This window comes from Erythrolamprus reginae, chromosome Z (assembly GCF_031021105.1).
Source record: "Erythrolamprus reginae isolate rEryReg1 chromosome Z, rEryReg1.hap1, whole genome shotgun sequence".
In the NCBI taxonomy this organism is placed as follows: domain Eukaryota; kingdom Metazoa; phylum Chordata; class Lepidosauria; order Squamata; family Dipsadidae; genus Erythrolamprus; species Erythrolamprus reginae.
This window is the reverse complement of record NC_091963.1, coordinates 138,143,746-138,167,166: the sequence shown is the minus strand read 5'-3', so window position 1 is coordinate 138,167,166 and position 23,421 is coordinate 138,143,746. Positions and strand designations below refer to the sequence as shown.

Sequence of the window (23,421 nt, the reverse complement as noted above, 5' to 3'; positions counted from 1 at the left end):
CATGTCCCACCCGCCCCTATTTCCTTCTTAAATCTATCCCGGGCGTCATTTTCCAATCGGCTAATCAATCCGCACTTTCCTGGCCAAAGCAGGTGGGTGTGTACGCGAGGGTGAGGAGGGGGGGGGGAGATGAAAGGGCAGCCGCAGGAGGCAGGCTGTTAGGTGACCTCAGCCTGTTGGAATCCTCCGGTCCGGGCCACCACAAGGACAGGAGGCGTGGTCAGCGGCTATAAAAGGTCCAGCCGGGAACGAGGCGAGCAACAAAGTAGCGGGAATCGGTGCCGGGGAGGGTCGCAGGATGGAAGTGCTGTCAGGTACGGCAAAAGTCCTCAAAAAGGGGGGGCGGGGGGAGGAGAAGCAGGTGGTTTCCCAAAGTTTCCCTCGGAGTCTCCAAGTTTCCCTCTACGAAGCGGAACGTGGTGTGTGTGGTGGGGAGAAGTTCGGTTAAATAGCAATAGATTTAAATTTGTATACCGCTTCGTAGCGCTTTCACAGCCCTCGTTTACCCTCCGCTGTTTGCGCGGTTCTGGGGCGCTTCCGTGTCGTACCCAGCTGGGGTGGCAGCTCGTTTAACAAAGTCACGAGGAAGCAACCTGTCCAAGAGCATCGCGAGTGTCCCAGCAGCTGTCCGCTCGACGAGATCCTAAAAGCTCGGGTTGCGCTGCCAAGGTCGAATCGAAGTGAGCTGGGGAGCCGCGGAAGGTAGCTGGGTCCTTCTCGGGCGAAGTTTCCCCCCCAATCGGCCGCTTTCCTGTTCCCTGCTCGAACGGAACGGAACGGAAAAGCCAAAGGGGAGGGATTGATTGTTTGGTCGATTGATTGATTGGTTGGTTGATTAATTGATTGATTGATTGATTGATTGATTGATTAATGAATCGATCGATCATGTCCGCCCACCAAAAAGGGAGATTCTTGGGGTGAAAATGACTGAAGACTTCATTGGACCCTTTTGTCAGTTCGGTGACCGGATTCATACAACCACCAAGTGAAGTATGCGCTCCCCAACGGATCGTATTGCTTGCATTTTCCTCTTATTGAACTGTGAACAAAACCATAGAGCCTGGTTTTGCAGGGTAGGGACCGCCAAGTATTCATCCACATTATAAAGTCGTAGGAATTGAGCGCCTTTCCGCTCCTGTCCTCTCCCCTCTTCTTCCCCCCCCCCTCCCGGTATCATTTGACAATGAGCAATTTTCGGGGTGTGGGGGGTTGTGGGGGGGTGTGGGGGTTAGAGTTGCTTTTTGTAACAGAGAGAACCATTCTCTCTGAAGTTATTTAGGAAGCAGAGGGAGGGACTTTACCGGTTGAACCACTACCTTTGCTGCCAGGCACGTCCGCGCATGCAGTCACTTCTTGAAAATAGCAAAGCTCCAAATACTGTTAAGGATTATAGCTGTTATAAATGATCTTTTGCTGGTGGGATGAATCCAGGTCAGTGAGGCAGGAAGATGGCCAGGTTGCTTTTGGGTTGAAATGTATTTCGGGTATGTATGTATGTATTTTATGTATGTATGTATGTATGATGATGTAAGATAATCATGTTTGGCTTCAGTTTGGGTCACTCAGAACTGCCCATGTACCACCATAACTGCATTCACACACATTACCAACCCGCAAAGCCTTCTGTTAAGTTTGTGCTTAACATTTGTTAACCAGGAGCAAGAGTTTATTTAGAAGAGACCTCATTCATTCATTCATTCATTCATTCATTCATTCATTCATTCGCGTTGAAAGGGACCTTGCAGGTCATCAAGTCCATCCCCTTGCTCAAGCCAGAAACCCTACACCTCTCCAACCAGATGGCAGTCCAATCTCCTATTGAATATGTCAAGAGTTGGGGTATTCACAACCTCCGCTGGCAAGCCGTTCCACTAGTTGATAACTCTGACCTTCAAAAGTTCTTCCTTATTTCCAGGTTGAATCTTTCCTTGGTCAGTTTCCATCCATTGCTCCTGGTCTGGCCCTCTTGTGCACTGGAAAATAGTGTGACCCCCTCCTCTCTGTGGCAACCCCTCAAATATCTGTAAACTACTATCATGTCCCCTCTGGCCCTCCTTTTTGCTTAACTCTCCATGCCCAGTTCCAGCAACCTCTCATTGTGTGTCTTGGTTTCCAGTCCCTTTATCATTTTAGTTGCTCTTTTCTGTACTTTCTCTAGAGTTTCAATGTCCTTTTTGTAGTGGGGTCACCAAAATTGAATACTCGAGGTGTTGTCTGACTAGATCTATTAAGTAATGGTTTACTTAAAACAAACAATAATTTAGCAGCTCTGAAGCAGGTCAACAGTGTGACAAAAGTCTCATGGTTCAGTTTTCTCTCTAATGTCATAGTTCTGGATTACTTTAGAGCAGTGGTCCCCAACGTTTTTTCCACCAGGGACCAGTTTCAGCAAGACAATTTTTCTATGGCCCGGTGGGGGCGGAAAGGGGTGTGGTTGGGGGCGGGATTAAGCATGGGGGTGCTGGTCCTCCCCGCCCCTCTTTCCCGCCATCGTCCTGTGGCCGGCAGAACCTGCCTCCCAAGCCCTCTTGCCCAGCGGGAGCTAAGCGCTGGAGACAGGGGGTCAGGCTGGCCCTCCTGCCTCCCCCCAGCCAAAAATGCAAAAGCGCCCCGCGGCAGAAGCCAAAAGAGGCTTGAGCCTCTCGGTCCTTCCCGCCCCTCTGTCCCATCCATCGTCCTGTGGCCGGCAGAACCTGCCTCCCGAGGCCTCTTGCCCGGCGGGAGGCGAAGCGCTGGAGGGAGGGGGTGGTGGTATGAGGGCCGGCAGCTGCTGACTCCACGGACCGGTGCAACATGCCCCGCGGCCCGGTACTGGTCCGCGGCCCGGTGGTTGGGGACCCCTGCTTTAGAGGACCTATTACCTCCATTTCCCAACTGTAATAAAAGTTTAACATTCTCTAATTCAGTGTCTCCCAACCTTGGCAACTTGAAGATATCTGGACTTCAATTCCCAGAATTCCCCAGCCAGCAATGCTGGCTGGGAAATTCTGGGAGTTGAAGTCCAGATATCTTCAAGTTGCCAAGGTTGGGAAACACTGCTCTAATTGGCATGTGTCTAGATAATATATTGGCATTCAATTCCTAGTACTGTTGCTGGAAAACTTGATAACTCACAGTTTTAAAAAAGCTCTTCTATAAATAATTAGAACTTTTTGTCAATGATAAATTTTGAATCCTTCATCTTCCAAGAATTCTGAACTTGAATGGAATGGAATAGGATTCTTTATTGGCCAAGTGTGATTGGACACACAATAATTTGTCTTTGGTGCATATACCAAAGTAACAGGTGATAAGGGTAATAGGAACGATGAAGAAAGCTAATCGTAATAGTAATGCAGCTTTGGTGAATAGTTTGACATTGGTGAGGGAATTATTTGTTTAACAGAGTGATAGTGTTTGGAGAAAAACTGTTCTTTTGTCTACGGTAGTTGTCTTGGTGTGCACTGCTCTATAGCGTCATTTTGAGAGTAGGAGTTGAAACAGTTTACGTCTGCAATAGGATGCAAGGGATCAGTAAATATTTTCATGGCCCTCTTTTTGACTCGTACAGTATACAGGTCCTCAATGGAGGGCAGGTTAGCAATAATTGTTTTTTCTGCAGTTCTGATTATCCTCTGAAGTCTGCATCGGTATTGTTGGGTTACAGAACCGAACCAGACTTCTATAGAGGTGCAGATGACGGACTCATTGATTCCTCTATAGAACTATATTAGTAGCTCCTTGGCCAACTTGAGCTTCCCAAGTTGGCGCAGAAAGAACATTCTTTGTTGTGCCTTTTTGATGACGCTTTTGATGTTAGGTGACCATTTTAGGTCTTGAGATATGATAGAACCTAGAAATTTGAAGGTCTCTACTCTTGATATTGTGTTGTCTAGTCTTGTAAGAGGTGGTAGAATGGGAGGGTTTCTCCTAAAGGCTACCACAATTTCTATGGTTTTGAGTGTATTCAGCTCCAGATTGTTCCGGTCACATCATGAGGCTAGCTATGTCATCTGGAGACTTCAGAAGTTTAATAGATCGATCATTTGAGACTTTGCATGACTATGAACTGAGAAATAGTCATCATTATTTGTATGCACTCAACATCATAATCCAAATGATATGCTTGTTTGCTTCCTTGGTTTTTGTAAATTTGGGTTTAGGGTTTCTGTAAATTTGGGTTTATGGTTTCAAGGGTATCCCAAATCCAATTGGTGTAGGAAGACCTGTGAAACAAACCATGGTTAAGGTGAAGAAGGCATTTCTCTTGTTCGTTCCACTAGGCCAGAGGTCTTCAAACTTGGCAACTTCCACTCCCAGCAATCTCCAGCCAGCATAGCAGGGAGTTGAAGTCCACAAGTCTTAAAGTTGCCAAGTTTTGGGAACTCCTTCACTAGACCTTTGTACACGGACCAGCGGTGCTGTTTCAGGTTTCCACAGGAACAGCTGAGTGGATTAAGACTGAATGAGCCCAACTTCTATGGATTCACATGACACATTAACTCCCATTGCCTGGTTCACACAGCCAAAGAAGATCTATAACATGCTCTACGTGCGGCTACCCCTGAAGAGCGTCCAGAGACTACATCTGGTTCAGAATGCAGCCATTCTGTTATGGGTGCACCTAGCTACACACAAATTACACCAATCCTATGCAGATTGCACTGGCTCCCAATCAATCTCCATGAGCAATTCAAGGTGTTGGTCATTACCTTTAAAGCCCTACATGGCTTAAAGCCAGACTATCTTCGAGACCCCTTCTACCACATAGCTCCTAGCAGCTGATAAAGGCCCACAAGGTCTACTCCGGGTCCCATCAGCTAAACAGTATTGGCTGGCTTTCCGTGGGGGAGGGCCTTCTCTGTGGCTGCTCCCTCCCTCTGGAACTAGCTACCTCTTGAGATCCAAACTACCCCCACCCTACTGTCCTTCTAGAAAGCGATAAAGACCTGGCTTTTCCGGCAGGCTGGGGGCTGTTGATCTGATGGTGTACCATTGGCCACAAATGGCATGCATGATTTTTAACTGTTGGTTTTAAATTATTATTTTTTAATTGGTTGTTAGAGGTTTTAATTACTCTGTACGTTTTATGTTTTGGTTGTGAGCCATCCAGAGTCCCTAGGGAGTTGGGCGGCATACTAAATAAATACATTGAATGAATGAATGAATGAATGAATGAATGAATGAATGAATGAATGAATGAATGAATGAATAAACAAATAAACTAACCAAACATCTAACCAAACAAACAAACAACCCAGCCTTCTCCGTCACTATCAGTGTTTTCCTAACGTGTTGTCTCTGAGTAGTACTGAATTGCAACTTCACAACATTTGGTCCCTATGTCCAAAGCCGGCTGGGGCTGATGAGAGCCTTGGGCCAATACATTTGAGGTGGGAAAAACTCGAGCTTTTCTTTCTTAATTCTTTCTTGATTCTTTCGGACAGTTCCCCCCCCCATACCTTTGTTTTAAGCATGTATATTTTGCCCATCCCCTTTGGTTCTTCATGTCCTCTGTCCAGTTTATTTCCTTCATTGTAAATCGTCTGGAATGTTCTCTCTTCCTTCTTTTACTTTCTGCCTCCACCGCCTCTGCCCCGAAAAGATCGAGAGATATAAAGATTCTGATGACCTCACAACTTGAACTTGAAGGTGCAGTTAATCATTGATCTTGGATGGTGATTTTGAAAGACATTTGGTGCTTGGCAGTTAGAACGCCTGGCACAAAAATGTACAATTTGCATTTAGAATAGCCAGGGGAGAAGATCTGGTATTTCCAGATCAAACAACAGAGCAATTGAGTAAACATGGGATTTTCCTTCGTCCAACCAAATGTACCTTCCTGGTCTCGTTTTCTATGTCTTTATGCAGCCTGCCAGTCAGATACAGTGCTTTTAAATTTGTTTGTTTGTTTGTTTGTTTATTTATTTATTAGATTTGTATGCCACCCCTCTCCGTAGACTAAATATAGAAGCTCCATTTAGTTATACAGTACAGTAGAACCCCGACTTACGAGACTAATTGGTTCCGGAAGGAGGCTCGTAAGTCGGAACGCTCGTATGACGAAACATTGTTTCCCATAGGAAACAATGTAAAGTCAATTAATCCGTGCAACAACAAAAAAAACCGCTGCTGCCGAACGCGGAAGTTAGCGTTCGGCTTCAGGAGACAGCTGCGAAGCGGCGCGCGTGTTTTAAAAGGTTGCAGCCGGCCTGGGGGGCTCGGGGGGGTGCTGGCAAGCCCCCCAGGCCGGCTGCAACCTTTTAAAACACGCGTGCTGCTTCGCAGCTGTCTCCTGAAGCCGAACGCTAACTTCCGCGTTCGGCTTCAGGAGACAGCTGCGAAGCGGCGCGCGGGATACGAGCGCCAAGGAGCTGTCTCCTGAAGCCGAACGCGGAAGTTAGCGTTCGGCTTCAGGAGACAGCTCCTTGGCGCTCGTATCCCAAATGTGAGCTCGGGAGGCGAACAAAAATGTCGCTCCCCTCCCAGCTCTTATCTCGAGTAGCTCGTAAGTAGAGCTGCTCGTATGTCGAGGTTCCACTGTACAGTGTTCCGAGACTGCCCGCGAAAGATGAATTTCCGCAAAGTAGAGATGCGGAAGTAAATACACCATTTTTGACTATAAACAGTATCCCAAGCCATCCCTTAACACTTTAAACCCCTAAATTACCATTTCCCATTCCCTTAACAAACATATACTCACCATTATTACTGGTACTCACCATTGAATAAGACACTTAGTGATCCTGATATTTATAAACATAATTATTTATTAACAATAATTATTGTTTTTGTGATAACAACGCTGATTGGCCAAGATTTCAGCCAATCAGCAATGGCAGGCGAAAGTTTGGCGATGACATATGACATCATCGGGTGGAAAAAACCGTGGTATAGAAAACCATGGTATATTTTTAAATTAATTTGTTTTGAAAAACCGTGGTATAGGCTATTCGCGAAGTTTGAACCCGCGAAAATCGAGGGAACACTGTAGTTAGAAACTATGGATATATCTCCTGTGTCACTCGATTTGAAACCTTTGGCAATCACCCTCATTCTTTTCTTTGTTCTCCATTCCATTCTCTGCTTTCATAACCTGCTGTCTCAGCTTTCTTCAACCAGGCACTTTCCAAATACAGTAGATTAGATTTATTGGATTTATATGCCGCCCCTCTCCGAAAACTCGGGGCGGCTCACAACAATAATAAAAAACAGTACACAATAACAAATCCAATGCCCACCAATCTAATTACAATTTAAAATTAGTAATTTCATAAAACAATCCCAATATATATAAAAAACAGGCACACAGTCAATCAATCAACAAAACAGCATGGGCAAAGGGGAGGTGTTTTAGTTCCCCCATGCCTGACGGCAAAGGTGGGTATTAAGGAGTTTACGAAAGGCAGAGAGGGTGGGGGCAATCCTAATCTCAGGGGGGAGCTGGTTCCAGAGGGTCGGGGCCCCCACAGAGAAGGCTCTTCCCCTGGGTCCCGCCAGATGGCATTGTTTAGTCGACGGGACCCGAAGAAGGCCGACTCTGTGGGACCTAACCGGTCACTGGGATTCATGCGGCAGGAGGTGCCGGTGCCATGAAGGGCTTTATAGGTCATAACCAACACTTTGAATTGTGACCGGAAACTGATCGGCAACCAATGCAGACTGCTGAGTGTTGGAGTAATATGGGCATACTTAGAGAAGCCCATAATTGCTCTTTTCTGCACGATCTGAAGTTTCCGAACACTTTCCGAACACTTCCGAACACAGTGGCAGTGTAATTCCCAGAATTCTGCACGAACTAGGAATTCTGGTAGTTGCAGTTCTGACTTTTCTAAAAAGTTTGTGATTCCCAAATTCTGAAGTAAAGATGTCTCGTCTGTGTCTTGGTGAACCTTTTTTTGGCTTGAGTGCCAAAAGAGTGTGTGTACAAGCAATAGCATGCGTGCCCACACCCATAATGCAATACCCTGCCTCTGCACATTTGCACAACCCCTGCTCTGCCCCCCTCATACATGTGCACAGGCCTCACTGAAGCCTCTGGGCTTCCGGTAGGCCCATGGAGTTGTTTATCACTCTCCCCATGGTTCAGGAAAGCTCCCTGAAGCCTGGATATGGCAAAAATGGCTGAATGACCCAACCGGATATTCGTTTCTGAACTTCCAATTGGGCTATTGGGCTGTTTTTCACCATCCTTAGGATTCAGGAGGCTTTCCTGAAGCCTGGGGAGAGCAAAAAGGCCGAAAAAAGGCTGGAGCTGACATAAGGCCACACCTCGCATGCCCTCAGATTTGGTTCCATGTGCCACAGGTTTGCCATCACTGTCTTACGCAGTGTTTCTCAACCTTGCCAATTTTAAGATGGTTTTTAAATTCCCAGAATTCCCCAGCCATAACTAAACTGGATGGGGAATTCTGGGAGTTGAAGTCCACCCATCTTAAAGCTGCCAAGGTTGAGAAACTCTGGTCCGAGGTGTCTTTTTCTAACAGGGAAAACAGAGACCATAGAAAAGGATTGTGGTAGTAGATAGTATGGACAGCATTTTTATCAAAGTTATATAAAAAGTTTTACCATTCAATCCCACCAATGTCTTCCCCCAGGTAACTAGGAAAACATGTACAGCCATTATATTAGTGTCTGATGAAAAGATTTGTGGCTCACAAAAGCTTATAACCGGAATTAAAAGTGTTAATTTGAAAAATTGCCAGTAGGTAATGGAATTACTATCAGTGACCCATGATCCTGAGTCCTTCGAAACTACATAAGGCTTTCTTTGAAGTTGGTAATCTAGTTGAAGGGACATAAAAGGGAGGCATTCTAGGAAAGATTAGGAGCTTGGCACAATTTTGCCTTTGCTAGATAAAATAATTTTCATAGAAATTATCTCAGTGGGAGGCTTAGAAGGAAGGGAAGTCTTCTGGCGTTTGTACAACTTGGTCCTCCAGATAATGTAACAGCCTTGGAACAATGAATGTTCTTGTCCATCGATCCAAGAATCAAGAATAGCCAATGACCATGCCTTAACAGGATCAACATCTACTATTTTTCCACTGAGAGATGGGGGGGGGGGGAAACCTGGTGAAACTTCATAGCACAGTTTCAGAATTTTTTCTATGTTTTGCACACAAAATGATGAATTAATTGGGATTTGGGTTTTGCCTGCATTCATGAGTTCCAACATGCTGTCAACAGAAGTTCCTCCTCCATACTATTTTAAAAGCTTCTGGACCACATGATAGCAGCTGTAGGATATCCTGAAGTCAGTGGAGGAGTTCCCTCCCTTCTGTGTTTATTAGCAAGTGCCAGAAACTTCAACGTGCTTTGACAACATTCCTGGTTTCTTGTAATAACCCTGCAGTTTCAAAGTCCTTTTCCTTGAACACAGATACAGAAGTTAAAAAGAAAAGAAAAAAATGTGGTGAAATCTACAGGTGTGTCCAAAAAGCACACAGATCATGGGAAGGAGAATATATTCCAAATCAGAGAAGAACAAAGTATTTTTTAAAGAGTTTACAGGACAGCCACATCTGTGTAGCACAAAATAATAAATTTCTAACAAGGTTGCGGTAGGGGAAGATTTCAGAGTTTCTTTTAAAAACACAGCCATGTAAAAACGGCCTGGAATTTTCTACCTGGCTGCATTTTATCTTTACAGTTTAGAATGCTGCCCCGAGAATATGCTTGCTGAACGGGTGAAGGGAAATCTTTATTTAATGACAGTTGCCATTTGCAAGACATCCACCTGAATAATTTTACTTCGCAATTCTATAGGCTGCCACTGGAAAACTATTTGGATCTCGAGCTAATTTCAGGCATCTTCAATATTACTTTCCTTTTGGGTCTTCTTTTTTTAAAGGGAGTTGTAAGGTGTGGTATTTTTTGTTTTTTGTTTTTAAACCTATAAATAGAAGAAAACCACTGTATCCATTTTTGAAATGCCCCAACTCCCACAGGATGGATGTAGGGGTGAAATCCAGCAGGTTCTGGAGAACCGGTAGCAGAAATTTTGAGTAGTTCAAAAAACCAGCAAATGCCACCTCGGGCTGGCCCCAGAGTATGGTGGGAATGGAGATTTTGCAATATCCTTCCTTCCAGAAGTATCCTTCTCCTGCCACAACCACCAAGCCACGCTCACCAAGCTATGCCCACAGAATAAGCAGTAAAAAAAAAATTGGATTTCACCACTGGATAGGTGCTATTGATACAGTGATACCTCTACTTATGAACTTAATTCATTCTGTGACCAGGTTCTTAAGTAGAAAAGTTTGTAAGAAGAAGCAATTTTTCCCATAAGAATCAATGTAAAAATGAGTGCGATTGGGGAAACCACAGGGAAGGTGGAGGCCCTGTTTCCTCCCAAGAGGCTCCCCTCTCCACCTTTTCTGGCCCTGTTCCCTCCCAGGAGATTCCTAGAGAGACCCCATGGAGGCTTCTCTCCGCCTTTTCCAACCCTGTTTCCTCCCAGGAGATTCCTAGAGAGGCCTCATGGTGACTTTTCCCCGCCTTTTCCAGTCCTGTTTCCTCCCAGGAGATTCCTAGAGAGGTCCCACAAAGGTTTCCCCCTGCCTTTTTCGGCCCTGTTTCCTCCCAGGAGATTCCGAGAGAGGCCCCACAAAGGCTTCTCCCCACCTTTTCCGGCCCTGTTTCTTCCCAGGAGATTCCTAGAAAGGCCCCAAAGAAGCTTCACTCTGCCTTTTCTGGTTACAGTTTCAGAGGCTCAGGTTTGTAAGTTGAAAATGGTTCTTGAGAAGAGGCAAAAAAATCTTGAACACCCGGTTCTTATCTAGAAAAGTTCATAAGTAGAGGCATTCGTAGGTAGAGGTACCACTGTATTATAGGTAGATACAAGTAGTCCTCGACTTACAACCACAATGGAGCCCAATATTTTTGTTGATAAGTGAAACATTTATTAAGTGAATTTTGCCTCGTTTTATGAACTTTCGTGCCCCAGTTGTTAATCACTGCAGTCAAGTTGGAAACTTGGTGGCCCCATTGACCTTGCTTGTTAGAAGGTCACCAAAGGGGATCACATGGCCCCAGGATGCTGCAACCGTCATAAGTATGAATCAGTTGCCAAGCATCTGATTTCTGATCACGTGACCATGAGAATGCTGCAACAATTTATAAGTTTAAAGAATGGTTATAAGTCCCCTTTTTTTCAGTGCCATTGTAAAAGTTCACTAAATGAACTTTTGTAAGTCAAGGATTGCCTCTACTGCATAGAAGTTTTTCTCAACTTCTTTCTCAACTCATGGCAACTTTAGGATGTCTGGACTTCCACTCCCAGAATTACCTAATCAGCCTGCTGGGATTTGAATTTCATACATGAAAAACTACTAAACTTGAGAAATGCTGCTGTATAGTATTTTCATTCTTTCTCACTTCTGATGCTTTACTTTAAAATTCGAGTTCAAGATGAATTGTGTTACAGGGAGACTGGAAGAGGCAGAGAGAAGTGGCTCCAAAACAATTCTTTATTTAGCATTATTTAGAGGAAAAGTTGCAGGAATTGGGCACAGATAGTCTAGTAAAGGGGAGGTCCAAGGGGGACATGATGGCAGCCTACAAATACTTAAGAGGCTGCCACTGGGAGGAAGGGAACACATTATTACATTCTGTTTTTTGTCACTGTTGTTAGCCGCCCCGAGTCCATGGAGAGGGGCAGCATACAAATCCAATAAATAAATAAATAAATTATTATTTTCCAAAGCACTAGAGAGCTAGAAAAGGAGCAATGGTTGGAAGCTGTCCAAGGAGAGATTCAACCTGGAAATAAGGAGGAACTTTTATTTTGTTTTATTTATTTGATTTTTATACCGCCCTTCTCCTTGACTCAGGGCGGCTTACAAAATGTTAGCAATAGCACTTTTTACAGAGCCAGCATATTGTTCCCACAATCCGGGTCCTCATTTTACCCACCTTGGAAGGATGGAAGGCTGAGTCAACCTTCAGCCGGTAATGAGACTGGAACCACTCACCTACAGATCTACAGTCAGCTTTAGTGGCCTGCAGTACAGCACTCTACCTGCTGCGCCACCCAACTTTCTGATGGTGAGAGGTATCAACCAGTGAAAGGGCTTGCCCGCAGAGGTAGTGAATGCTCCAACACTAGTGACCTTCAAGAAAAGACTGGGGTGCTAATTGGACTAGTGCAGGGATAGGCAAAGTTGGCTCTTCCATGACATGTGGACTTCAACTCCAAGAATTCCTGAGCTGGCATGGAGTGGCTCAGGAATTCTGGGAGTTGAAGTCCACAAGTCATAGAAGAGCCAACTTTGCCTACCACTGGACTAGTGTGATGTAGGGCCTCCTGCACCAGCAGGGGGTTGTACTAGATGATCTGCAAGGTTTCTTCCGATGATGATGATGATGATGATGATGATGATGATGATGATGATGATAATAATACTGCAACAAGAATTGCGATAGCACAACTCTGGAAAAATGACCAGACCCCTACGGAAGACTTAATTATAGATAAGATATATACATGCGTGGAGATGGATGAACTCACTAACTCAATCAAGGGAATTAAAATCATGGAATCAAAACGAACATGGAAAAAATGGCATGAATGGGTTCAAAAGAGAATATAGAAACAATATAATAAGAAGCAACAGTACAATTGAAACAATCTACAACTACCTTGTAAAAAGTTTTATTTACCAGTTATTGAACGTAATAAATATTAGAATATAAAAGTATGAAATATAATGTATATAATGGAATGTAACAGGTAAAAATCTAGTATAAGAATGTTAATAGAGTTGGTTTATAATCTGTAAAACAGAATAATGTGTGATTTGAATTATATGTGAAAACTCAATAACGAAAATATTGAATAATAATAATAATAATAATAATAATAATAATAATAATAATATAGCAACTATTTACAACCCAGCAAAAGCTCTGTCATGACAGCCAGCCCTTTTATAGGGAATTGCCAGACACTCAAGCCCAGTGATGGTGAACCTATGGCACGCATTCCACAAGTGGCATGTGGAGCCATATCTGCCGGCACGTGAGCCATTTCCCTAGCTTAATTCCAGCGTGCATGTACTTGCAGGCCAGCTGATTTTTTATTCAAGCGGAGGCTCTGAGAGGGCGTTTTTGGCTTCCAGGGGGCCTCAGGGGAGTGAGGGAGGACCTTTTAGTTCTCTCCAGGCTCTGGGGAAGCTGCTGAAGCCTTCGGAGGGCAAAAACTGGGCCTACTGGGCCCACCAGAAGTCAGGAAACAAGCCATTTCAGGCCTCCAGAGGGCCTTTGTGAGGGCAGGGGAAGCCATTTTCACCCTCCCCAGACATTGAATTATGGGTGTGGGCAGTTGTGCATATGCGATAGTGCACACGCTCAAGCTTTTGGCACCTGAGGGGAAAAAAGGTTCGCCATCACTGGTGTAGCCAATCAGCAGTCAGCATTTTCCCTCCAGAAGGGAGGACCTGACTGAATCTTATGTGCGTCAGTCTGAGAATGTAACAAATCCCTTGATTTCCGTTTTTTATCTCTTAACTCTCTCCACCCACCTTGGTGGTCTTTTGCCAGTTCTGTGGCCTTCAAAAAAAAAAAAGGCAGGACAACATGCATAGTATTATTGATACAAATATTTGAATGTTTAGTTACTAGCTCTTTTCGTTCTCTCTGCAGTGGATTTGCCCGTTTCCTCCGAATTCTCTCGCACAGAAATAGCCATAGAGATCGAAAGGACGCACAATCTCACTCTCAACATGCAATTCCACTCAGGACAACTGCTGTCGAGCTATGTGAGTACTAAATATAAGTGGAACAAATTAATGGACGGCAATGGTGGGTTCTACTTACCAACTAGTTCACACCTATATGACATCAGAGAAATGGCCTTCTGCACATGCACAAAAGCCTTTGCGCATACGCAACAGGTTCTTTGCTAACCGCTTGCAAGGAGCGGCAACCAGAGGACCGGCCATTGTTGTGGGTTCAGCAAATGGGAGCAAATTTCCCCTACCGATTTGAGCAAACTGTCAGCAACCTACCAATGCTTATTGGGCTTTGTTTACAGGAGGGGAGGGAAATATTTGATTGTTTGTTTGTTTGTTTATATTTGTCAAACAAGTATAGTATTATAGTTTGTATTAATATAAGAAAGTACAGTGGTCCCTCGATTTTCGTGGGTTCGAACTTCGCGAAACGGCTATACCACGTTTTTTCAAAAATATTAATTAAAAAATACTTTGCTGTTTTTTCCCCTATACTACGGTTCCCCCCCCGATGACGTCATACGTCATCGCCAAACTTTCGTCCGCCTTTAATAAATATTTTTTTAATAAACTTTAATAAATAAACATGGTGAGTAATAATCTAAATGGTTGCTAAGGGAATGAGAAATTGCAGTTTAGGGGTTTAAAGTGTAAAGAAGGAAAGGCTTGTGATACTGTTCATAGCCAAAAATAGTGTATTTACTTCCGCATCTCTACTTCGCGGAAATTTGATTTCGCGGGCAGTCTCGGAACGCATCCCCCGTGAAAATCGAGGGAACACTGTACACTGCTAAAAAAAAAATAAAGGGAACACTTAAACAACACAATATAACACCAAGTAAATCAAACTTCTGTGAAATCAAACTGTCCACTTAGGAACCAATACTGACTGGCAATCAATTTCACATGCTGTTGTGCACATTCAACTTTGTACAAAAAAATAAAGGGAACACTCAAATAACACATCCTAGATCTGAATGAATGAAATATTCTCATTGAATACTTTGTTCTGTACAAAGTTGAATGTGCACAACAGCATATGAAATTGATTGTCAGTCAGTATTGCTTCCTAAGTGGACAGTTTCATTGACTTGGAGTTATATTTTGTTGTTTAAGTGTTCCCTTTGTATTTTTGAGCAGTGTATTTAAATATTTGATTTCTTCAGGTATTGTATTCTTTGTTGTGAATCGCCTTGAGTCCCAAGCGGAAGGGTGGCATAGAAATCTGATTAATAAATAAAATAATAAAATAATAATAAAACGGGACAATACTCACTTAACAACTGTCTCGCTTAGCAAAATTAATTTTGGACATAATTGTAGTGGTAAGCCACAATTTAGTCATAACAGAGAATGTGTCCATAACCTTTTGAAGAGCCAAGAATCCATCTTTCAAAGGACTGACGGGTCTGGCTTCTCTCTGCTTTAGGTGCGTCACCAGGGTTTACCTTTTGATGATCCCGGTTTCAACACAACGATTCAGCCCTTTGCAGGACTCCCGTTGCCAACCCTCTCTACTACAGACTGGCTGGATCTCACCGACAAAGAGCGGCTGCAGCAGAACACTTCTGCTTTTTCCAATTTACCGGTGTACTTAGCCAGCGTGAAATGTCAGCAAATGGATCTCAATCCATTGGAAGAGGAATTACACCGTCAGTTCGATACTTCGCGCCAGCGCTGCCTGGGTCTGGAGAATAACCTTAAATCCATCATGTCATCCCTAGGCATCGCCCCAGGTCCAGTTGTATCGACTGAGCCTCTGGACCACGACAACAGCTTCCTTATGAAACTCACAGGCTATTACATTTGTCATCTCTTCCAAGACTGGGTCAACAGGTGTGAAAAGGACCTCGCCTTATTAATGAATAAATATCCAGTCTGAAAATGCTTTCCTTTCCACATTGACCAGTGGCAGGGCTAGAAATGTGGAGGGTTCACAAAACGCTCCCCGTATTTCACTCAAATATGTCTTGGGTCAATCTATCCGTTTCCTTGAGTTCACACAAAATATCAGATGTAAACACGCAGCAGTTTTAACCACTGAATCAGTAGCATAGAAACAGAGAAGACTGACGGCAGAAAAAGACCTCATGGTCCATCTAGTCTGCCCTTATACTATTTCCTGTATTTTATCTTAGGATGGATATATGTTTATCCCAGGCATGTTTAAATTCAGTTACTGTGGATTTACCAACCACGTCTGCTGGAAGTTTGTTCCAAGGATCTACTACTCTTTCAGTAAAATAATATTTTCTCATGTTGCCTTTGATCTTTCCCCCAACTAACTTCAGATTGTGTCCCCTTGTTCTTGTGTTCACTTTCCTATTAAAAACACTTCCCTCCTGGACCTTATTTAACCCTTTAACATATTTAAATGTTTCGATCATGTCCCCCCTTGTCCTTCTGTCCTCCAAACTATACAGATTGAGTTCATGAAGTCTTTCCTGATACGTTTTATGCTTAAGACCTTCCACCATTCTTGTAGCCCGTCTTTGGACCCGTTCAATTTTGTCAATATCTTTTTGTAGGTGAGGTCTCCAGAACTGAACACAGTACTCCAAATGTGGTCTCACCAGCGCTCTATATAAGGGGATCACAATCTCCCTCTTCCTGCTTGTTATACCTCTAGCTATGCAGCCAAACATCCTACTTGCTTTTCCTACCGCCCGACCACACTGCTCACCCATTTTGAGACTGTCAGAAATCACTACCCCTAAATCCTTCTCTTCTGAAGTTTTTGCTAACACAGAACTGCCAATGCAATACTCAGATTGAGGATTCCTTTTCCCCAAGTGCATTAGTTTACATTTGGAAACATTAAACTGCAGTTTCCATTGCTTTGACCATTTATCTAGTAAAGCTAAATCATTTACCATATTACAGACCCCTCCAGGAATATCAACCCTATTGCACACCTTAGAGTCATCGGCAAATAGAGTCTTCGGAGAGGGGCGGCATACAAATCTAAGTAATAAATAAAATAAATAATAAATAAATAAAATAGGCAAACCTTCCCTACCAAACCTTCCCCTATGTCACTCACAAATATATTAAAAAGAATAGGACCCAGAACAGACCTTTGTGGCACACCGCTTGTAACCTGTCTGTGCTCAGAATACTCACCATTAACAATAACTCTCTGATGTCTACGCTTCAGCCAGCTGCAAATCCACTGAACTATCCAGGGATTAAGTCCAATCTTCACTAATTTATCTATCAGCTCTTTATGTGGAACCGTATCAAATTCAGTGTTTCCTATCAGACAATATATTCAAACTTGCTTAGTTTTAATCTTACCCTGTTGTGCAAATTCGGCTTGCTTAGGTCAACTTATTACATGTTCTGTCCAGGAAAATGGGTTTATTTAGTTACCAAATTAAAAGGGTGTTGCACAGTGGTGAAATCCAATTTTTTTTTTGCTACCGGTTCTGGAGGCATGGCTGGGTGGGCGTGGTGTGGTTTAGCTTGGTGAGCGTGGCTTGGTGGGTGTGGCAGGGGAAGGATACTGCAAAATCTGCATTCCCAACCTACTCTGGTGCCAGCCAACTATGGTATTTGTCGGTTCTCCAGACCACTTAAAATTTCTGCTATCGGTTATCCGAACTGCTCAAAATTTTCTCTACCAGTTACCCAGAACCTGCTGGATTTCACTATGCAACTATTGAACTGTAAGCAGGTTGAAAGTTAACCCAAAGAAAGCATCTCTTCACATCATAAGATGATGAAACAAGGACTTTCAATTAAGAATCTGTTTAGGTGTGCTATGGAAACAATTACTGGCAATCCTTGACATGCAACCATTTCGTTTAGTGACTGTTCAAAGTTAAAACAGTCCCGAAAAAAAGTGACTTATGACTGACTTGCACATTATAACTGTTGCAGCATCCCCACAGTCAGGTGATCAAAATTCAGGCATTTGTCAGCTGACATGCATTTAATAATTGTCCTGTTTAGTTACAGATCTTCTGGTCCCAATAGTAGTCATAAGTCAAGGACTATGTGTAAATATCTTAAAGCTGTATAAAAGCTCTTAAAACACACATGAACCTTGCAAGGTAGACAACGTAGCTTATTTATATGTTCCAAGTGGGAAAAAATTATCTCTTTTCTTCTTTCTTCTGGGTTCTTTAGTGAGAACCCAGAAGAAATGGCATAGTGTGTTTTGAAAGCACGAGATTTTTCCATTGCAATCTTCATGGCTGTAAAAACTAGCCAGTTTCTTTAAATGAGTTTCTCCAAATCTGTTTTTTCCCCTGGAACTACAGCTCCCATAATCCCATAGGCAACAGGGAAGGGACTGGATTGTAGGGTGGACAGTTGATTCTGGTCTAATCAGAAGGCCAAAAAAGCCAAGAGAGACGTGATGGTCATCATTTGAAGGGAGGATTTGCAAATACGCAGCCCAATGTTCACTTTGATACACAATTCCTCCTGAATGTGGAAATGAGAAGCGTGGCTATGCGTTTGGTTGTAGGCTCTGGTAGGAAATATGATTCAGTCCAGTGGTGGGTTACTGCAGGTTCGGATTGAACTGGTAGTGGAAATTTGCCTCTGCTCACCAAAACAACAGCAATGGCCAGCTGGCCACACCTCCAAACCGATCCTCCAGTCACCATTCCTCAAAGAGGTTGGCAAAGAACCCTCTGCACATATGCAAAGGCTTCTGCGCATGCACAGAGGGTCAATTCCCTGGCATGATGTAGGTGTACACACGAGCAAAGCCAGCACATATGCACAAAATGCACGCAGCCAACATGATGCAAACCAGTAGGGAAGTTAAGTGGAACCCACCTCTGATTCAGTCAACTTTTAAAATACAGAACAAACCCAGCTTGCTAAGGTGACTGAGATTTAGTAATTTAATTAAGTTTGGATTTTCTGAAATAAGTCCATTCTGCCTTCTGAATTGGTGTTTTTCATCGTCAGCCACTTAAAAACGTGTGGACTTCAACTCCCAGAATTCCCCAGCCAGCATAGGAAAATTCCCAGCATGGGAAATTCCAGGTCCAAGCCCTACCCACCTTAAACTGGTTTGATGTTGAAAAACATTTCTCTAAATGATACTGAATATTTAGAAACTAGTCCTCAATGTTGAAATACCTAGTTTATTATCCATTCATCGATACTTTTTCCCATAGCACCATCCTCTTTTAATGATAAAATCTCACAGGGTTGTACCATATGTTGGAAGCATGTATTTAAAAAAAAAAAAAATTCTTTGTGTATTAGTTTTAACATTTGCTGAGTTCTTTATAAACTCCCCCAAGGTTATTAGCATTGTGAATTTTTCTCTTTTCCAGCTAAAATTACTGTTGTGGAGTTTCTTTCCTCCAGAATGTATGTTCCTCATTAAAGAAATATTTATTTCTATATGGTTTTCTAATTATATATGTATTGTATACAGAGCAAAACTTAAATTTATAATCGTAATAAAAGTATTTTAGTAGAATGTATAGGTTTTTTTCTTATTCTGTTGAAATGTGCATATAATTTACTAGATTTATTTGCTTTTAATCAGTCAATTCAGCCCTTTCTGTTGCCAAGAAAATTCCATGGCTGTATGATTGAAATCACCAGGAATTAGTTTCAGAGTATATTAAGTTAAAAAGATTAACCTAAATGAGAGCACCTGAATAATCCTGTCTGTTCTCCATGTGCACTACATACGGTTGAATATTATGACTACTTGGATGGGAGACCACTAAGAAATCTCATGTCAATTGGGCAGGCCAAACAACCTATCCACTGAAGGTAACGGCCAATGAATAATAGGGCTGTATCAGTCATTGGGAGCCAAGCTGTACTTGAAATTACAGTTTTGAAAATATGTTTTATCCAATTAATGTTTCTATAAATTACACAACCTACTAAGCCATAATTAAGTATGATTTGTTTTAATTTATTTATAGTCTTCGCACAAAGATGGAAGGACTCAGAAATCCTAAAAGAGGAAGAGATAATTTAAAAAATAATTGAGTGCACTGAGATGGATATGATGACAAGGAGGTTGAAGAGACAATAGGAAATGGAATATTACAAAGTATGGGATAAGGTCTATGATTGGTTGAACAGAAGATTAAGGAATAATTAAATAAGTAAAAATATTATAGAACTAAATAGTTAAAAATCTGTAAATAACAGAAAATATAAGTACGGTATGTTTTGTTGTATGATATGATTTGCAAAGGTTTTTCTCCGGAAACTTCTTATACGAGCGGAGCGGTAATAGCTCCTATATTTTGTTATATGTTTGTCGTTTTCTTATATGTATGTTGGTGTCTCATTTTGTTTTAATTTTTTTTAAAAAAAAAAAGAACACACAGAGTCAGCCTCCTCTGTATGCCATCAACAAAGCAATGCAGTTTGGCGGGACCACAGGGGAGGGACTTCACTGTGGCCGCCCCAGCTCTATGGAACAAACTATTCCTCGATGTCCATAGTGCTCCCACCCTACTGGCCTTCCATAAGGCCACGAAGATCTGGCTTTGCCAGCAGGCCGGGGGAGGGGGGGCATTAACTAACAACTGACAGGGCCACACTGTATGAATGGTATATACTGTGTGTAGGGGATTATGACTGCTTTATATTAATTGGGTTTCTTTTAATATGGGGTTTTACATAGTTTAGATTATATTTGACTTCTTTTTTATTGTTTTGTATCTATTGGTATTTCTATTTCTATTATTATTGTAAGCCGCCCTGGGTCCTTTGGGATTGAGCGGCATAGAAGTCGAATAAATAAATAAACAGGTGACTGGGGGCAGCATTGATCATTAAAAATAAAGACCAGTGATGGCAAACTTTTTAACACCGAGTGGCCAAATTGGAATGTGCTACCGCTCAGGTGCTCTTTGGGTTTCCGGTGCATGCATGCACACCAGTCAGCTGTTCTTTATGCATGCTCGAGTGCTGGAAACCCAAAGATCAGATAGTCAGTGTGCCTGCATGCACCAACCACCTGTCCTTTGGGTTTCTGGCTCATGTATGCACACCAGCCAGCTGGTCTTTGGGTTTCCAGCACTATGGCACATGAGAAGAGTAGCTGGCTAGCATATATGTGTGCACCAGAAACCCAAAGAGCACCTGGTGAGAATGTGTGTGCCCACAGAGGTCACTGTGTTTCACCTGTGGCACGCACACATAGGTTCACCATCACGGATAAAAGCAATTAAGAATGGTTACTTCTACCACTGCCAGAATACCCTTAAGCCTTTAAAATAAAACGCAAGCCAGCCCTATTGTGATTTATGGAGTCCTGAATGATCACTTTCACAATCAACTACAGCTCCTTCAATCCTTATTTCATATATTTATTGCTTTCCACCCAAAGTGCACATCTGTTTACCTGCCCTCAGATTAAAACATCGCAATCTTAAGACATGGGTAACAATGCCAAGTTGCGTCTTTTTTAAAATACATTTTTAAAATTGATTTTCATAATAACAATATAATCCTTAAACATTCGCACAACACATAACCGTATGCTCAGTGTTAGGTGCGCACCACCAAACAACATTCATAGCCCTCCACACAAATGGGGGCATAATTTCTATATACCATTTTAACTCAAGAGCAATATATCTATTTACATATTATAAAGTAATTCTAATTTAATTTTATACCTTGGTCTTGAATTCTACTGACCACATATCGTCTTACCTTGTCCCATCGTCCCATCAGTTCCCGCAGATTAGTTTCATTGGCCGAATTCATCCTCTTATCCATAATCTCAAACTGAATATGATTCACCATGCACCAATACCAATTTTGTATTGTCCATTTTGTTGCATCCTTCCAGCCTAGGACTATTACCACCTGAGCGCTTTCTATCACTGCTTCTTTTATTTCTCTAAATTCTCCCATCGCATTGCTTTTGACTAATACACTGCTTTTGACTAATAATAATGCAACAATATTGCCAAAAAAGCTTCTAGAGTTGTTAACCTGATCCTATGCAGCTTCTGCTCAGCCAATCTCACACTACTCATCAGAGCTTACAAAACTTTTGCCAGACCCATCCTAGACTGCTGCTCATCTATCTGGAACCCATACCACATCTCAGACATCAACACCCTTGAAAATGTCCAAAGATATTTCACCAAAAGAGCCCTTCACTCCTCCACTCGAAACAGAATATCCTACGAAAATAGACTAACAATCCTGGGCCTAGAACTACGGTGCCTAAAACACGATTTGAGTATTGCCCACAAGATCATATGCTGCAACTTCCAACCGGTCAATGACTACTTCAGCTTCAACCGCAACAACACAAGAGCACGCAACAGATTCAAACTTAATACAAACTGCTCCAAACTTGACTGTAAAAAATATGATTTCAACAATCAAGTTATTGAAGGGTGGAACTCATTACCGGACTCAATTGTGTCAACCCCTAACCCCCAACATTTCTCCCTTAGACTATCCACGATTGACCTCTCCAGGTTCCTAAGAGGCCAGTAAGGGGCATACATAAGTGCACTGGTGTGCCTTTCGTCCCCTGTCCAATTGTCTTTCCTTTCTTTCACCTATCTTATATATTCTCTTCCTTTCATATATCCTCTCCTCTAAGTTCACTTTTACACTTAGATATATTACTACATGTCTATCTTTCTTCCTATGTACTTGTGTATTGGACAAATGAATAAATAAAATAAAATAAAATATTTACCAAGGCCAGAAGAGTTGGGGATAAAACGTGCCAAGCCTCACCCATCAGGGGGCAGCAGTGGCCAAGTCTTTCAGTGGGCAATGGCAAGGAGGAAAGAGTTGTGAAGCGGCTAAGCAAGAGAAACTGAACACGAGGCAACCCGTTTTGTGAAGCCACATGCCACTACTTAGGGCTCCACGTTCCGGAGACCCCTGTCAGCCTCCCTGACTTCCAGTCCCCGCTCCGCTGTTTCTATCCATCAGGGATGCAAAAACATCCCAACCAGATCTGCTGTTATTTGTCATTTCAAGAGCCAGTGACTCAATTCCGAGGAAAAGAAAGCTGGTCACGGCTTATGCCCTCTCTCTCCTTCCTCCCACACCCACCAGGAACAGAAATATTCTTATTTCCAAGGCTAGGGAAACTCTTTCAACAGCCTGCCAGGGCATTGGCATCTTTTCCCCTTCCTGAGAAGTGACGCAGAGCGGACTGCACGAGAGGCAGCTCATTTCAAGGATAATGAGCTTTTGGCCTCGGATAGAGGAAATGCCCTTTAAGAAGTGCCGGGGAAAGAAAAGAAGAAACAAGCCATGAGATAAGCAAGCAAGCAAATGAGAAAGCAAACAAGAAAGAAAGCAAGACTCGGGGCAGACGTAGTTCCATTCCGCCAGTTTTAAGAACAAAGACAAAAGCTTTGCTAAATTGAAAAGGCCTCGGCAAAACAAGAACAAGAGCCAAAGCTAAAATTAAACCAGCCAGCGAAACCAAGGCCTATCTTGCCATTTTGTCAATGATGGATAATTTTTCTTGGGGGGGGGGGGTGGCATATCGCATTTCAGACATTAACACCCATGAAAATGTCCAAAGATACTTCACCAGAACAGCCCTTCACTCCTCCACTCGAAACAGAACACCCTACAAAATTAGACTAACAATCCTGGGTCTTGAAAGCTTAGAACTAAGACACCTTAAACAAGATCTAAGTATTGCCCACAAGATCATATGCTGCAACGTCCTGCCTGATGGTGACTACTTCAGCTTCAACCACAACAACACAAGATC

The 23,421-nt window shown here is 42.7% G+C and overlaps 1 protein-coding gene across 1 annotated transcript; it reads left to right on the top strand.

Annotated features, from left to right (window-relative positions):
• Positions 1–248: 248 nt before the first annotated feature.
• Positions 249–16,207, top strand: LOC139154909 (cardiotrophin-1-like). The gene is made up of 3 exons (XM_070730008.1): positions 249–314; positions 13,624–13,739; positions 15,142–16,207. Exons 1-3 carry the CDS (start codon positions 299–301, stop codon positions 15,592–15,594), a joined length of 585 nt encoding a protein of 194 aa, XP_070586109.1. The 5' UTR covers positions 249–298; the 3' UTR covers positions 15,595–16,207.
• The last annotated feature ends 7,214 nt before the right edge of the window (positions 16,208–23,421 follow it).

Coding starts and splice junctions, on each gene's coding strand:
- LOC139154909 (XM_070730008.1), top strand. Junction 13,740..15,141: donor GACAACTGCTGTCGAGCTAT/GTGAGTACTAAA, acceptor TCTCTGCTTTAG/GTGCGTCACCAGGGTTTACC.